The 17,746-nt window shown below is 43.6% G+C and overlaps 1 protein-coding gene across 2 annotated transcripts in view; it reads left to right on the plus strand.

The window, feature by feature from the left end:
- The window catches only part of LOC124037185 (DNA nucleotidylexotransferase), a 143,414-nt gene that overhangs the window by 44,419 nt on the left and 81,249 nt on the right, over nt 1–17,746 (plus strand). For both annotated transcript variants that reach the window (XM_046351855.1, XM_046351854.1), the window contains exon 7: nt 316–448. In XM_046351855.1, coding sequence (XP_046207811.1) covers nt 316–448 — 133 coding nt within the window. The remainder of the gene's footprint in view (nt 1–315; nt 449–17,746) is intronic.

Here is a 17,746-nt window from a genome sequence, read left to right on the forward strand (position 1 = left end):
GCAGCATGATAAGTTTCATGTAGCTTTACATCAGCACGTATAAAACATCAAATATATTCCATGTTGAAATCTTTCTATTAAACAGCAAAAGTATTCACTAAGTTGATAGGTTATACTCAGGAGACTATTTAACAGCTTTGTGATTCTAGTTCATATTTATTGTTATTTCATTATATATTTGACATGTTATGAAAATCCACAAAATTCTTGAATACTTCCAAAATTACAGGTAAATTACTATACTGTACATCCTCCACAATTTTACTGCAACTATTGCCCACTTCAGACAGACCGATTTGGACATTTTCCCTTCAGGTTTCCTGTATTACAGTGACATCTCCAAGGCTGTCAGTAAAGCCGAGGCCAAAGCTCTTGGATGCATCATCAAAGAGACTGTCCACTGGATCGCACCCGATGCTATACTGGCTCTGACAGGTGGCTTTCGCAGGTACAGTACAACTCTTGTCTCAGCTTGCTAGAGTACATGTATTTGAGTGTTTGTAGAGTTTGAAATAGTAGGCCAAATACAACACTGTCTGTACAGTATGCAATAGTCTTAGTTCCTTGTTGTTGTCTGATGAATACAACCCCACTGTTGCAGGAATCAAATGACACTTGGAACATTAAATTAACTATATTTCTAATATTATTGAGCCCATTTTAATTTTTTTAAGAATGATACAAACCATGAGCGGGTCCATGACCCTCTAGCTGTCCAATTTATTCTCTCTGACTTTTTCACAAGCACATACACACGCACGCACGCACGCACGCACGCACGCACGCACGCACGCACACACACACACACACACATTACAGAGTGGGGATTCCCTAGAGTCTAGGAAATCCCCTCTGTAATTTGTGTGTGTGTGTGCATATTTGTGCGTGCACTTGCATGTGTGTGCATGTGCTTGTGAAAAAGTGATAGAGAAATAAATTGGACAGTTCAATCTGCCTTGACTTACTCCAATATCTGTTATGCACAAGGAGTTAATTCTACATACTTTATGACATACATGGTTCGTTAGTTCCTGCCAAGAGTGAAGAGAGAAGAGTGTGCATAGAAGCATCAAGCATATATGGTGCCCTACAGTAATTACTACAGTAGCTACATTCACATAAATTGCTGGCTAGGCGGCTACAAAGGGAGGCTCTTTATGCCAATTTCCTTTGTGCTCTATTTATGTGTGACACAGTGTGCTTCAGTGAGTTCGGAGCTTTGGGCTCTATGGTGGTGTAAAAATGTGGTGGTGTGGTGTTAAATAATGCAAGAGCAGTCTGCCATAAGGACATGCACTTCTCTTCTCTACGGGAATGACAGGCCTGCTGCTGGTTAGCCAACAGTCTGTAACACTTACAGTTGAAGTCGGAAGTTTACATACACCTACGCCAAATATCGCATTGCCTTTAAATTGTTTAACTTGGTTAAAATGTTTCAGGTAGCCTTCCACAAGCTTCCCACAATAAGTTGGGTGAATTTTGGCCCATTCCTCCTGACAGAGCTGGTGTAACTGAATCAGGTTTGTAGACCTCCTTGCTCGCATACTCTTTTTCAGTTCTGCCCACATATTTTCTATAGGATTGAGGTCAGGGCTTTGTGATGGCCACTCCAATACCTTGACTTTGTTGTCCTTAAGCCATTTTGCCACAACTTTGGAAGTATGCTTGGGGTCATTGTCCATATGGAAGACCCATTTGCGACCAAGCTTTAACTTCCTGACTGATGTCTTGAGATGTTGCTTCAATGTATCCAGATAATTTTCCTACCTCATGATGCCATCTATTTTGTGAAGTGCACCAGTCCCTCCTGCAGCAAAGCACCCCCACAACATGATGCTGCCACCCCCGTGCTTCACGGTTGGGATGGTGTTCTTCAGCTTGCAAGCATCCCTCTTTTTCCTCCAAACATAATGATGATCATTATGGCCAAACAGTTCTATTTCTGTTTCATCAGACCAGTTGACATTTCTCCAAAAAGTACGATCTTTGTCACCAGCTTTTTTTATGGCAGTTTTGGAGCAGTTTGTTTCTTCCTTGCTGAGCGGCCTTTCAGGTTATGTCGATATAGGACTTGTTTGACTGTGGCTATAGATTATTTTGTACCTATTTCCTCCAGCATCTTCACAATATCTTTTGCTGTTGTACTGGGATTGATTTGCACTTTTCACACCAAAGTATGTTCATCTCTATGTGACAGAACGCATCTCCTTGCTGAGCGGTATGATGTCTGCGTGGTCACATGGTGTTTATACTTGCGTACTTTTGTTTGTACAGATGAACGTGGTACCTTCAGGCATTTGCAAATTGCTCCCAAGGATGAACCAGACTTGTGGAGGTCTACAGTTGTTTTTCTGTTTCGGTTTCGGTTGATATTTTTTTATTTTCCCATGATGTCAAGCAAAGAGACACTGAGTTTGAAGTAAGCTTTGAAATACATCCAGAGGTACACCTCCAATTGACTCAAATTATGTCAATTAGCCTATCAGAAGCTTCTAAAGCCAATACATCATTTTCTGGAATTTTCCATCTGTTTAGAGGCACAGTCAACTTAGTGTATGTAAACTTCTGACCCATTGGTATTGTGATACAGTGAATTATAAGTGAAATATCTGTCTGTAAACAATTGTTGGAATAATTACTTGTGTCATGCACAAAGTAGATGTCCTAACCGACTTGCCAAATATATAGTTTGTTAACAAGGAATATGTGGAGTGGTTGAAAAACGAGTTTTAATGACTCCAACCTAATCTCCTTGTTCTCTGTTGTCATTCCCCAACCATCTCTCTCTTTCTTTCTCTACATCCCTCTCTCTTTCCCTTTCTCTCTCTCTCTCGTTCTTTCTCTCTCTCTCTGACAGTACAGTATAATCCTTGATAATACAGTATAATCCTTTATACACAGTTGGTAAAATTGGTGGAAAGAGAAACACACTGATTTCTTTTTCTTCAAATGTAGTTTTTTTTCCTTTATTTTTCTAGTTTTTAGGATGTCCCACTCCCCACCCCCCCAGACTATTTCTATAAAGATTCCAGTCACCTTACTGTGGATACTTCCCTCAATAATAAATGGTGGAAGTATAGTTCTTTGTAACGCTCTGGGCAGCCACACTAGCATACTGAATCGATTAGCATTTTCATCCCACATAGGCCTGTGTACCAATAACCTCTCCGCTCAAGTGTGGTTGATCTTCTGGAAACAGCTGTAAATGTCCCATGACTCTTGCACCCTATGGAGGGATGACAGCTGGAATGATAATTGATTATGTAAATATCGTCTTCACTGGGGGGGAAGAGGGGGAGATTAAAAAGTGATTAAAGCATCATGGGTAGTTAACATGATTGGAGTTGAGAGGAGGAACTGTAGCTGATTTATTTTATTGATTTGCAGCTACAAGATGTTTATTACCCAGAAAACTGGGGACGTCCTGAGGACATTCAGTGACATTCCCAGTAGGTCTGTAAGGTTCTGCTTTTCTTTTCTTAGTCAACCTTGTGTTCTTTTTCTTTGTGTTCTTGGACGTAGCCCAGTTTCTTTGTGTTCTGGAACGTAGCCCTGTCTTTCATTTTTGTTCATTGATTTCACCTGTGTTCGTTTCTCACCTGGTCTCATCAGCTCCCTACTTAGTTAATTTCTTTATTTTTGTAAGGTTGTGAGATATTGTTTGTTTTTGACCGCCTACCTGTGTTTGACCATTGCCTGCCTGTGACCACAATTCCTGTCTTCTGCGAAGGCTTAATAAACCTAATAAACATCTGTCGCTCTCTGCGCATGAATCTACCCTATTTTCTCCCTGAGCATTCATTACAAGGTCTCTTAATAAGGGTTTCGGCGCAAGGTTATTCATGTGAAGTTCTGAGAATGTTCTAATAACGTTGTGTGATTGTCCCAAGGGAACGTTGTCTGGGGGACCTTTGTCTCGTTCCCAGTATGTTACTGGGGACAACGTCAGGACTTTTTTAGTCTGTTAGAAGGACCTTTATTTTACTAATCCTTAGAACTTCACATGATGGTCCCAAGGAAACATTCTAAGGGGAACCTTTATGACCTGGGGACGTTTTTTAGGATGTTTTTGGAACATTGTGTCATGGTCACCTGAACGTCCTTGGACCATTGTGCCATGGTCCCCTGGAGGTTTTGTCTAGCCCCTTAACATGTATGAACACAGGGATGTGATCATTCTACAGTGGTCCCTGCAGCTATGCGCAAACCGATGTGATTAGAACACTTCATCAGAACGTCTAGTTACGATTGACGCAACAGGCAGCTTTTGAGCTGCCCAATGTTTCTTCATAGAACATTTTTCAGTTTTGACAAGGTTATGTCCTTAATGTGAGAAGTTTATTTTTAGATGTAATGTTCAGACATTCACAGTAGCAACAGCATAACATAATTCTCATCCACATCGGAAAATGTAGGCTACATTAGTCCTAGCGCTAACTGAGTAAAAATGAGCTGACACAAGCCGTCATATTTAGCCAACTCTCAGCTGATAGAAAGCATAATATGTATTAGCTAATACCAATTACTATTTACAATTCATCACATCATGGGAAGCTCACAAGTGATTGAAATAATTGAGCAAAATACTTTCTAAAAGTCTCAAGTAATCCCACGGTGGATAGAGTTTGTGCGAGCCACCATGTTTGTTTTTCTGTGTCAACCAAAGATAAGAGGTGACCAGATGAGTTGGGTCTTCTTGCAGTATGCATGTTAAATGTGACGTGGGTGTGTTGTTTACCATCATTCACTTCTACCATCCCTTCACTTCATTTTGCTGTAACGTCCTTGGTCTGACAGACGTTTACGTGCCACCCAGAACACATTGAATGATGTCAAGAAACATGGCTCCACACATAGCCGGAAAATAACTTACCATTACCTCATCGTAATCCATACAACCGTAAAAATATATATTTTACACACATCATATGCGTCCATTACAATCTATGCAATAATCGGAATGCATGAATTGTCACTAGTACTTGAAAACATGAAAAAACAATAAATAAAGAAATGATTACCACACAAACCATTTTCTGATAGTGATTTATTGATACAAGATGCCCGTGCCGGTGTGATAAAATTACTGATGATTTGCCGCCAGATGGTTTGTTTATCTTTCTACCATTTTCGGTAGAGGGAATAGCGAGGCCTACAACCACTATATCACATCAGGGACAACTGTTATCAACAAGGTGTTGATTCTGTCAAGAGAGCACTGGACTAGACATCTTTGTCCTAAAAACTTGGCAGCTCTCTCTTGCTTCCTTGAAAGTGGCAACTGTCTTTCTGTTTCAGCTGCACATGTTTTAGTAAACTCAGCAAAAAACAAACATCCCTTTTTCAGGACCCTGTCTTTCAAAGATAATTTGTAACAATCCAAATAACTTGACAGATCTTCATTGTAAAGGGTTTAAACACTGTTTCCCATGCTTGTTCATTGAACCATAAACAATTAATGAACATGCACCTGTGGAACGGTCGTTAAGACACTAACAGCTTACATACGGTAGGAAATTAAGGTCACAGTTATGAAAACTTATGACACTAAAGAGGCCTTTCTACTGACTCTGGGAAAACACCAAAAGAAAGTGTCCCAGGATCCCTGCTCATCTGCGTGAACATGCCTTAGGCATGCTGCAAGGAGGCATGAAGACTGCAAATGTGGCCAGGGCAATAAATTTCAATGTCCATGCTGTGAGACGGCTAAGACAGGGTGGACAGCTGATCGTCCTCGCAGTGGTAGACCACGTGTAACAATACCTGCACAGGTTCGGTACATCCAAGCATCACACCTGCAGGACAGGTACAGGATGGCAACAACAACTGCCCGAGTTACACCAGGAACGCACAATCCCTCAATCAGTGCTCAAACTGTCCGCAACAGGCTGAGAGAGGCTGGACTGAGGGATTGTAGGCCTGTTGTAAGGCAGGTCCTCACTAGACATCACCGGCAACAACACCGGCTATGGGCACAAACCCACCGTCACTGGACCAGACAGGACCGGCAAAAAGTGCTCTTCATTGATGAGTCGCGGTTTTGTCTCACCAGGGGTGATGGTCAGATTCACGTTTATTGTTGAAGGAATGAGCGTTACACCGAGGCCTGTACTCTGGAGCGGGATCGATTTGGAGGTGGAGGGTCTTTCATGGTCTGGGGCGGTGTGTCATAGCATCATCAGATTGAGCTTGTTGTCATTGCAGGCTATCTCAATGCTTTGCGTTAAAGGGAAGACATCCTCCTCCCTCATGTGGTACCCTTCCTGCAGGCTCATCCTGACATGACCCTCCAGTATAACAATGCCACCAGCCATACTGCTTATTCTGTGCTTGATTTCCTGCAAGACAGGAATGTGAGTGTTCTGCCATGGTCAGTGAAGAGCCCGGATCCCAATTCTATTTAGTACGTCTGGGAACTGTTGGATTGGAGGGTGAGGGCTTGGGCCATTCCCCCCAGAAATGACTGGGAACTTGCGGGTGCCTTGGTGGAATAGTGGGGTAACATCTCACAGCAAGAACTGGCAAATCTGGTACAGTCCATGAGGAGGAGCTGCATTGCAGTACTTAATGCAGCTGGTGGCCACACCAGACACTGACTGTTACTTTTGGTTTTGAACCCCTCACCCTTTGTTCAGGGACACATTATTCCATTTATGTTAGTCACGTGTCTGTGGAACTTGTTCAGTATGTGTCTCAGTTGTTGAATCTTGTTATCTTCATACAAATATTTACACATGTTAAGTTTGCTGAAAAAAAACACAGGTGACAATGAAAGGACAGTATAGTTTAGTTGCAGTATTCTCTCTTCGTTTATGACAGCCTACAGCGAAGTGTTCATTACTGAAACATTTGTAACAGTGCCCATTTCTTCTTCACGGTTGGACTCTTCACACTGTTGACAGCATCCTGGTTTGCTTTTACCATCACCACCATCAGAGTATATTATTTTGTACGTTGCTGGAGTGGTACTTCCCTATCTTTGTCCTATTGGTCTGAGAAAGGCTGGCTACTTCTGTGGTGAGGTATTGAAGAGTATCACAGATGGCTTTGTTTCCAGCTTTAAGCTTCTCAATCAGTGTAATTCGTTTAGGTGCGTGACCATTCCCCTTCCTAAGACCACTGACCTGTTCTGTGCAATTTTTCTCCTCTTGCTGAACTGCAACTACTTTAGCTTCTTTGCTCTTCAATAAGGCTGACATTTTGATGTTCTTTTCCATCTCCAGACTGTAGACAGTATTCATCTTCTCCAGTAATGTCTCGTCCTTCACATTTGGGTCCTGTAAGCTAGGCTTGAGATCTCCAGATATGACATCATCTTGGAGACCTGTCATCACTGTCTGCAAGAACTGTGTTTGGATCAATTCTGGGTTGTACTGAAATCCAGCTTTAGCTCGTTCTGATGCAAAGAAGACTTTCTGTCTGATGCCTATTGTATGCACTAAGAACTGAATAGGGTTTTCTTTGGGTTCTTGAACTTCACTGGTCAATGAGTTTAACCTCTGGAAAGATCGACTGAATGACAGCTTCAACAATTTCACCTTCAACATAGACTTTTTTCAGATCTTTCAATCTGCATCTCAAGACTGTTGAAGTTCAATTTATCCTTCTGGCCAACTTCACCAATCTGACTACTGATTCAGAACTATTTTATGTACGTGGGATGTACACCTGCACTCGTATTGGGTTATTATCTGACTCAATTGCACTGGCTGGTTTGTGAGAAGAAATGCCTGTAGCAGTAGTACTATCATCCGCCACAAGAGGGCGTCAAACACAACCGGCTGCCCATGATCCCCATCCTGATGTACTGATGCATCTTCAACAACATCACCCACGTTTCCCAAGCTGTCAATCTGATCATTTACTGCCAAAAGCACTGCAAGTCCCTGATCTTTCACCTGAGTAACCTCACCTCCCGAGTGGCTCAGCGGTGTAAGGCACTGCTTCTCTGTCCAAGCGGTCCCAGTGGTCAACAGTCCCTGGTTTTCAATCCAGGCTGTATCACGTCCGGCCATGATTGGGAGTCCCAATTGCGTCATCAGGGTTTGGCTGAGGTAGGCCGTCATTGTAAATAAGAATTTGTTCTTAACTGACTTGCCTAGTTAAATAAAAGATCAATCTCTCTCAGTACTGAATCATAGCTCTACTCAAATGAATTTGCAATGTCTCACTCAGGCAATTTCTTCTCAATTTCGACTACAACATTTTCCCTTTCTGATGACATTTTTATCCTTTACTTGGATTGTTCACAGCTAGAAAACAAGACAACTAACGGTTGGTAGTTTCTCTCTCCTCCATACAACAAATCCGCCACAGGATCATGCATGCTAGCTAGCTATGTATTTCTTCCCATTGCAGTCTTCTCTTGTAGGTATTTTAACATTTTCACATCTTGATTTTTGTTTTAGACCGGAAACACCCTTGAAATGACTGACAACTCCAGTCCATCTTTGTTTTGGCAACTTTATATGAGGGGCTTGGTTAAATTACTACATATTTTGTTTTAGTAGTGTAGGTCTTCTATGATAGCAATCACGGTACTGACTGACCTCTTGCATGATGGAATTCTCAACTTGATGTTATTTTCTGAAGAGACAGTGTACAATTTCCAATGCAATATATCTCAATAGGAAAACAGTGCTTTCACAATTAATTAACAGAATATTCCAATATATTACTTTTACAGGTAATTTACTCAACATTTTAGCTTCTTATAATAACAAATGTCTTTACGGAGTCACATTAGTTTCTACAGGGTCACATTAGTTTCCAGGGTAAAGCATACAGTAAACAAACCATCTGTGGTAACACATCATCAGTATCACCACACTGGCAGCCAATCACATCATTTCACCCCTCTTGGCCCTGCTGTTGGCTTTGACTAGTCCCAGTCTGGAGTGCAAAGCCCCTGGCCATCTCCCTCTGAGGCAGAGTGCTCCAAACTTTTCTGGCAGAGGAGCTGGTGGGAGACATAGTGGAGTAGACCAATCACTATACCTTGGAGCTACAGGAGAAGAGAGAGCCACAGGGGTGGACCACCTGACGGGAGAGTGTGCGCTTGGCTATAATTACAAAATGGGGGCAGTGGATAAGGCAGACATGATAAACAGCTTTGTGTGTGTGTGTGTGTGTGTGTGTGTGTGTGTGTGTGTGTGTGTGTGTGTGTGTGTGTGTGTGTGTGTGTGTGTGTGTGTGTGTGTGTGTGTGTGTGTGTGTGTGTGTGTGTGTGTGTGTGTGTGTGTGTGTGTGTGTGTGTGTGGTTTCTGAAAGTACAGAATAAAGAGGAATTATCGCTATTTAAAATAAAATATCAAGATATAGAAATAAAACAATATTACAAGTACCAACGGTGTAGGGCAGGACAGAGCTATGCAGGTCAAATGAATACACAGGCCAATGCAATGGTCACGGTAAGACCAGGGCAGCTTCAAATAATGTGTTTATGATGCTTTCCGGACAACTGGGAACTCAGAAAAGTATCATCATGTCTGCGATCTTCAGGTCGGAAAGTTGGAGCTGTAGACAGAGGCCTGAGTTCCCTTTTGGAATTCCGAGTTGGATGACCGTTCAAAAAGATTTTTCCCAGTCGGAGCTCGTTTTTTTCCAGAGTTCCTAGGTGTCTTGAACGCACTGAAGTCGGAAGTCAGAGTTCCCAGTTGTTTTGAAATCGGCAATAGGATACAACACAAGCAAATACTGCTTTGACGCCATTAGCATTGTTTTACAGAACTAACTTTTCTTTTTTTTTACTACATAAGCACAATTGAGTATAACACCATAAAGGTTATGAAATCAGTACCTTGTGTGTCCGCTGTTATAAAGGAATACATTATGCCCTATACATAAATATGGTGTGCCACAGTAAAAATGACAACACAATATACAGAAATTGTATTATGATAATGTAATAAGGCACTTAGTAAGGAAAATGACAATGAAGGCAAAATGGAAAATGCACCAGGAGGAAAAGTTCTGCCAGATTCTGTTCTGACTGAAGCACTGGTGGAGTACTTCGTCCGTCATCAAAGAGAAAAATCTGTCTGGCTCTTCTGGATAATCCTCACCCTACATTAGCATAGCAAGCCTAAAATGTAAGTGATCCTCCACAGTGAAATGGGCTTCTTTTATGTGAATTAATGAGGAGGCAGAACATACCTCAATTCAAACTGCTGTTAGAAAATCATGGGAATTGACAAGTTGAACATAGCCTATAGATCATTAGCAGAGAGCGTGCCTTGGTTTTAGGGCAGTCCTGTTTGTGTAACAATCTCATTTTGGAACTCACATGTGCATAGAATAGTTCCCAGTTTGTCCCGGGGACATCCCCGAGGACGTTTTAGGACGTTCTTGGGAGGTTGTGTCATGGTTCCCTGAATGTTCTTGGGAAGCAGTGTCATGGTCGCCTGTATTTTTTGTGGTAATTTTTACCCCCTTTTTCTCCCCAAATTCGTGATTATGATCTTGTCTCATCGCTGCAATTCCCCAACGGGCTCAGGAGAGGCGAAGGTCGAGTCATGTGTCCTCCGGAACAAGACCCGACAAGCCGAGCTTCTTAAACACCCGCTCGCTTAACCCGGAAGCCAGCTGCACCAATGTGTCGGAGGAAACAGCGTTCAACTGACGACCGAAGTCAGCCTGCAGGCACCCGGCCTGCCACAAGGAGTCGCTAGAGAGCAATGAGCCAACAAAAAACTAACTTCCGAGGTACCTTATTGTTTTTATATACCGGTTGCCAACACAGAAAGGCAAGGAACTACACATGTAAATTGAAAATGTTGCTTTAAGAAATAAATGTATAATAAATACATTCCGCCAGAAAAGGTAGTCCGGTCAAAAGTCTCGTTGCTAGACTGGTTGCATTGCAACATAACCACAGGCTAGCTCACAAGCTTACATTAAATGTATGCAAAAACCGAGCATTAGCGCTACTTCTAGAATGACAAAGACATGGCAATTATTTAATGAAAAATTGTCCCATGTTATCATTTGTTGTTGGCTTCCCCATGTAATCGTTTGTTTTTGGTGCCACGCTGCTGGAAATGAATGCGATTATTTTAGCTGGGGGAGCTGCTGCTTTGTTGTCAGAGAACAGTAAGTGCTCCACCATCTCCTCGCTTCCAGTAATTTTGAAGATGTTGAGTATCTGTGTCCTAAGACAGAGAATATTTCTCATGCCTCTAGTCAAGCTTCCAGCAGTTTCTGGATCATGGTGGTTCGGAAGCAATGGTTTGTTTAAATCTGCGAAAGAGGCAGCTTTTTTGCAGTGTTTGGCAGCATTGTTGCTTGTTGTGAATTCGTGTCCTTTTGTATACTTCATGCCAGACTGAGAGGGGTGTCATTGATATGCCGGTTCAAACGAGCTCTGTGTCCAGCGTAGCTGCTAATCCCATATTCTTCGCTGTTCATGTTTCTCACTGAACCATAAAAGTCCCGTAGGATGATGTTCAGCTCAGTTTTTGTTCTATTCCCAAACTCACAATCTATCCCTTTTTTTCTAAATGCTTATTTTCTACATTGGCATGCTGAACTATTGTTGATGTAGGCATTTTATTGAGGTGAAAATGTGCAATGATATCAAGGTGAAAAGGATAAACATCATAGTCATGATACAGTCTCACATACTGTACATACGGCTAAATGCTGTTATAGCCAATCAGCATCCAGTATCCAAACTACCCAGTTTATAATAAATATAATTATTGTATGAATAAACATAAAAAATGTAATCATTTATGTCAAAGTGTGCTAAATATTTAAGTTAAAAGCACTCTTTGTGTGTAAAGAGCTGACTGGATCAGTGGTTCACCAATCAGAGCCTTGATGGGCTTGGCAACAGTATCAAGGAGTGATGTGTTAGGAAACTACGGTGCACGTGCCCTGGGTAGAACATTCTGTTTGTTTGTTGGGAGAAGGTTTCTTTGCGACCATCAGGAGACATCCCCGGGACAAACCTGGAACGAGACAAAAACCTTCATTACACAAAATCCCAAAACCTTGAGGGAGCCTGTGTCACGCCCTGGTTATAATATATTGTGTTTTTCTTCATTTTTTGGTCAGGCCAGGGTGTGACATGGGTTTATTGTGGTGTGTCTTGTCTTGGGGTTTTGTGGGGTGTTGGGTGTGTGCCTTAGTGGGGTTATCTAGCAAAGTCTATGGCTGTCTGGAGTGGTTCTCAATCAGAGGCAGGTGTGTATCGTTGTCTCTGATTGGGAACCATATTTAGGCAGCCATATTCATTGAGTGTATTGTGGGTGATTGTTCCTGTCTTTGTGTTTGCTCCAGATAGGGCTGTTTCGGTTTTTCACATTTCATTATTTTGTAGTTTCTTCATGTATAGTTTTTCCTTCATTAAAATATCATGAATCATCATCACGCTGCATTTTGGTCCGACTCTCCTTCTCCACAAGAGAACCGTTACAGAATCACCCACCACAACTGGACCAAGCGGCGTGTCAACAGGCAGCGACAGCAGGAGCAACAATATCGGGACTACACTACTTGGGAGGAAATAGACAGGTGGGCGGTCGACCCAGAGAGAGTGCCGGAGCCCGCCTGGGACTCGCTGCAGCAGTGCGAAGCAGGTTATCGGAGAATGGAGTTGGCGAAGCAGGCATGGCGGCGCGGAAGGAAGCCCGAGAGTCAGCCCCAAAAATGTATTGGGGGGAGGCTCAGGGAGAGTGTGGCAGAGTCAGGAGTTAGACCTGAGCCAACTCTCCCTGTTTATCGTGAGGAGCCAAGGAGGAGACCAGAGCCGGTGTTGGAGGTGAGCGAAGCAGAGACTGTGAAGGAGTTAATGGGGAAATTGGAGGAGAGAGTAATGAGGGAGTTGCTGTGTTGGTGTTTTAAACATGGAATTCGCCCGACGGAGCGTGTCGGGGATTTGATGGCACCTGGGTCAGCGCTCCATACTCGTCCTGAGGTGCGTGTTAGTCGGCTGGTGAAGATGGTGCCAGCCTCACGCACCAGGCCTCCTGTGCACCTCCCTAGCCTTGCACGTCCTATGCCAGCACTGCTCTCAAGATCTCCAGTATGCCTTCACGGTCTAGCCCATCCTGTGCCACCTCCACATACCAGTCCTCCGGTGGCAGCTCCCCGCACCAGGCTTCCTGTGCGTGTCCTCGGCCCAGTACCACCAGTGCCAGCACCACGCATCAGGCCTACAGTGCGCCTCGCCTCTCAGCGCTGCCGGAGCCTTTCTTCTCTCCTGCGCTGCCGGAGTCTCCCGCCTGTTCAGCGCAACCAGAGCCTTCCTCCTCTACAGCGCTGCTGGAGTCTCCTGTCTGTTCAGCGCAGCCAGAGCCGCCAGCCTGCATGGAGCAGCCAGAGCTGCCAGTCTACATGGAGCAGCCAGAGCTGCCAGTCTGTAAGGAGCTGCCAGTCTGCAAAGAGCTGTCAGTCTGCAAGGAGCTGCCAGTCTGCAAGGAGCTGCCAGTCTGCAAGGAGCCGCCAGAGCTGCCAGTCTGTAAGAAGCCGCCAGAGCTGTCAGTCTACATGGAGCAGCCAGAGCCACCAGTCAGCGTGGAGCAGCTAGATCCGCCAGTCAGCATGGAGCAGCCAGATCCGTCAGTCTGTCAGGATCCGCCAGTCAGCCAGACTCTTCCAGATCTGCCAGTCAGCCAGACTCTTCCAGATCTGCCAGTCAGCCAGACTCTTTCAGATCCGCCAGTCAGCCAGACTCTTTCAGATCCGCCAGTCAGCAAGACTCTTCCAGATCCGCCAGTCAGCCAGACTCTTCCAGATCTGCCAGTCAGCCAGACTCTTCCAGATCTGCCAGTCAGCCAGACTCTTCCAGATCTGCCAGTCAGCCAGGATCTGCCAGAACCACCAGCCAGCCAGGATCTGCCGGATCCAACTACCTGCCTGAGCTTCCTCTCAGTGCTGTGCTTCCTCTCAATGCTGGGCTTCCCCTCAGTTCCGGGCTGCCCCTCAGTCCCGAGCTTCCCCTCAGTCCCGAGCTACCCCTCGTCCCGAGCTACCCCTCAGTCCCGAGCTACCCCTCAGTCCCGAGATGCCTCAGTCCCGAGCTGCCCCTCAGTCCGGGCTGCCCCTCAGTCCAGTGGGGTTCTGGGTGAGGACTACTAGGCCATGGTCAGCGCCGAGGGTTGACTATCCTAGGACGCGAGAAGGAGGGACTAAGACATTGATAGAGTGGGGTTCATGTCCTGCGCCGGAGCTGCCACCATGGACAGACACCCACCCGGACCCTCCCTATTGTTTTGATGTGCGTCCGGGAGTCCGCACCTTAGGGGGGGAGGTTCTGTCATGCCCTGGTTGTAATATATTGTGTTTGTCTTCATTTATTTGGTCAGGCCAGGGTGTGACATGGGTTTATTGTGATGTGTCTTGTCTTGGGGTTTTGTGGGGTGTTGGGTGTGTGGCTTAGTGGGGTTATCTAGCAAAGTCTATGGCTGTCTGGAGTGGTTATCAATCAGAGGCAGGTGTGTATCGTTGTCTCTGATTGGGAAACATATTTAGGCAGCCATATTCATTGAGTGTATTGTGGGTGATTGTTCCTGTCTTTGTGTTTGCACCAGATAGGGCTGTTTCGGTTTTTCACATTTCATTATTTTGTAGTTTCTTCATGTATAGTTTTTCCTTCATTAAAATATCATGAATCATCATCACGCTGCATTTTGGTCCGACTCTCCTTCTCCACAAGAGAACCGTTACAGCCTGCAAGGGACCATGATCCAACATCCCAAGAAAGTCCTAAATATGTCCTCAGGGATGTCCCCGGGACAAATCGGGAACTAGACAAAACCTTCAGGGGACCATGATATAACTTTCCAAGAATGTCCTAAAATCTTCCTTGGGGATCTTCCTTGGGACCAACCTTGGAACTAGACAAAATCTCCAGGGGACCATGACACAACATCCTGATGACTTTAAGTGACCCTTTCGTAATATACAGGGACGCCACAACGACTCATTATTGTTTGCAGGGTATGAGGAAGAGGTTTCAAGTATTCAAAGCTCAATGGAAGAGAGAAACAATCTAAAGCAGCCAGACCTGAGTGACCTTTTTACCTGCCTGGATTTTTGGGACATTTGTATTGGTTCCATTGCAAGCTGAAGCAAGCACATCTAAATGATTTCCAATTGTATTTGAACCCAGGTCTGGAAGTAGTTCAAAAAGCAAATACCATAATCTAATTTGCATCATGACTGGTTGCTATAGAGTTGTTCTTCGAGCCAGGTGACCCCCTGAAGTTCATAATCGAACCATCGACTGGCGAGAGAACATGCACATTGCCATGGAGATATTCTCAGGGTTGATGAAACACCTTTGCAGTGGAGACCTATTATACCAAAAATAAATGTTATTACATAATTCAAATGTTCTTAACAGTGAGGGGCCCTCCACTCATCCTCCTCTACATCACATAAAGGTGATAATAATGTAATAGCATAATATTACGTTACTGTAAGACAAAAAACATCACCTAATTTCTTATGAGATTATATGATGGTTGTGCAAATGGTCACATTTTTCTCTAATAGGGCCAAAACTCAACACCACTCACCACTAGGCAAAATATGCGCTTTGCTAAAAAATTCAAAACAACACTGTACATAACTCAAGAAGAATGGTTGGCATGCAGATTCTGCATGGAAGTTTCACTGGTATAACTTGAATAATTATCATTCATGATTGACAGTGAGAAATGTGAATGGAGGGTGACCACAAATGTGACTGACTGCCTCAATTCGGTCTTATGTAGAACATTTGAAATTGTGTTTTTTATATTGGATAAAAGTAGAGATTCCAAGCCATAGAATTGTATATTGTACATTGCAGTTGAGGAAAAATGGGGAAGTAATTTTGCTTTGAAACTTGGAACCACACTTTGGATGGAACCCCACTTTTCCAGTAGGTGTCCCAAAATTTGGTACACCTACTGGAGAGCTCTTCTTTGTCTACACCCATTCAGCATCGTTCACACCCTCTTAAACCTTAGCCCCACCCATCTCTTTAAGGGTTCACATGTGAGGCCACATGGTAAACACATCAAATGTCTAAATTGATGGGTGATGTGAAGGAAATTCTATAACTACCCCCCAGCCACATCTAGCTAAGTGGATGGGTCACGATTGTCTAGACATGTACACATGTTCAGGAAACACAATATATGACCGAAATCCCCCCCAGACACACCTGGCTAGTTTGATGGATCGTGTAATAATCCGTTCGAAGTGGAGTTTTTTGTTTAGACATGTAGCTAGCTAGCTAGCTAAACAATGAACTGTCATAATCCCAACTCATACTACTACCAATACATCATTGTCATAGCTGTCCCATATACATCATTGTCATAGCTGTGGTATAAATGTGCAGCTACCAAACTAGGTTCAATGTTAGCTTGCTAAGCTTAGGTAATAACTAGCAATGAAAATGGATTTCTGATTTGAATAATATTACTACACAGATCAAACACGTAACGCTAGCTAACTAACAGTATTCTTTAACTTGCAATAAAAACTACTTTCTGACAAAATTAGAAACTTATATCTGAAAATGTAGCTAGATTGTAGCTAGCTTACCCGTCTGTATATGTGGATGAACGCCTCACGGCAGACTTGGAGAAACATCTTGTTTAGCCAGCATTGTGTCAAGTCACGCTGACCGTGGTGGGTGCAGAAAGTAGCCCATCACTTTTTCCAATTGATCTGTCGATAGCGGCTGCTAAATTCGGGGCATCAATGTTGTTGAGAAACGGCGCGGTAGAAAGGACTGTCAACACATACTGAACACCTCATGTTATAGACAGAAGCATGCTACATGGCAGACTAATCCAAACTCATCTCCCGGCATGTCCTGCCCATCCATTATCTCAGCCAGTCATGGCTAGTGGGAAGGTTCCTGCCTTTTTCCGTGGCTAAACCTACTAGGCTCGTAATTTAACAATTTGATTCATATTTATGGAGTAACAAGTTTGTTATTAAGGCACATGGAAGTTCATATGTTCCAGAAGACATTTAAAATGCCACTCCTGTGAAGTAGTGACGTGCCACATAGGCCTAGTTTCCTGAAACAAGTCACAAATGTGTGCATTAGGTAGAGGTAAAGAAACACATGCGCAGAACATAACACTGGGACTTCCAGGGGGCAGGAGGGGGTGGAACGGGGCGGTTACCTTTGGAAACGCAGCCTCTGTCTGAAAGAAAATCTCCACCTAGCATAGAGAATAATCATTTGCCATTCAAAGTTTCTGAGGTCCTGCATTCCTGCACAATCTATAGCCCATAGCCTTGATGACACGTCAGTTGGAGAAGTTTGTGAGGATTTGTTGGCGTTAGTGATTTGATGCTTGTGACATTCACCTTTATGGAGAGGACAGCTGTCGAAGGAGGGTAACAAGGAAGATTAAAAAGAGATACAGAAAAGCTGTCTGCCACTTCAGAGTGTGAAAAGACTGAGGTGTCAATAAGGTGCTGTTTTTATTTGCAGTGATGTTATCACAGATCCCAGTCATGACATTTCTTTTTTGTCAATGACTTTTTCACTTAAAAAATGCATTAGCTCAACTTGCTCCATTGAACTGCAACTTTCTCTGTATTGTGGAATCGTATAGGAAGCATTTGAATTATTTATAGTGTTTGTAGAGTTCTCTCTGGCATCCTAAGAATGTTTTTGAGGATAAGTCATCACTTAAATCCTTTGCCAATTTTGTGATACATTTTGGGAAATATTGCTAGATGCAAGTGTGCCTATCCTTAAGGATACTGACAGCATGTGGACTCACCC

Source organism: Oncorhynchus gorbuscha, linkage group LG06 (genome assembly GCF_021184085.1).
Source record: "Oncorhynchus gorbuscha isolate QuinsamMale2020 ecotype Even-year linkage group LG06, OgorEven_v1.0, whole genome shotgun sequence".
NCBI lineage: Eukaryota > Metazoa > Chordata > Actinopteri > Salmoniformes > Salmonidae > Oncorhynchus > Oncorhynchus gorbuscha.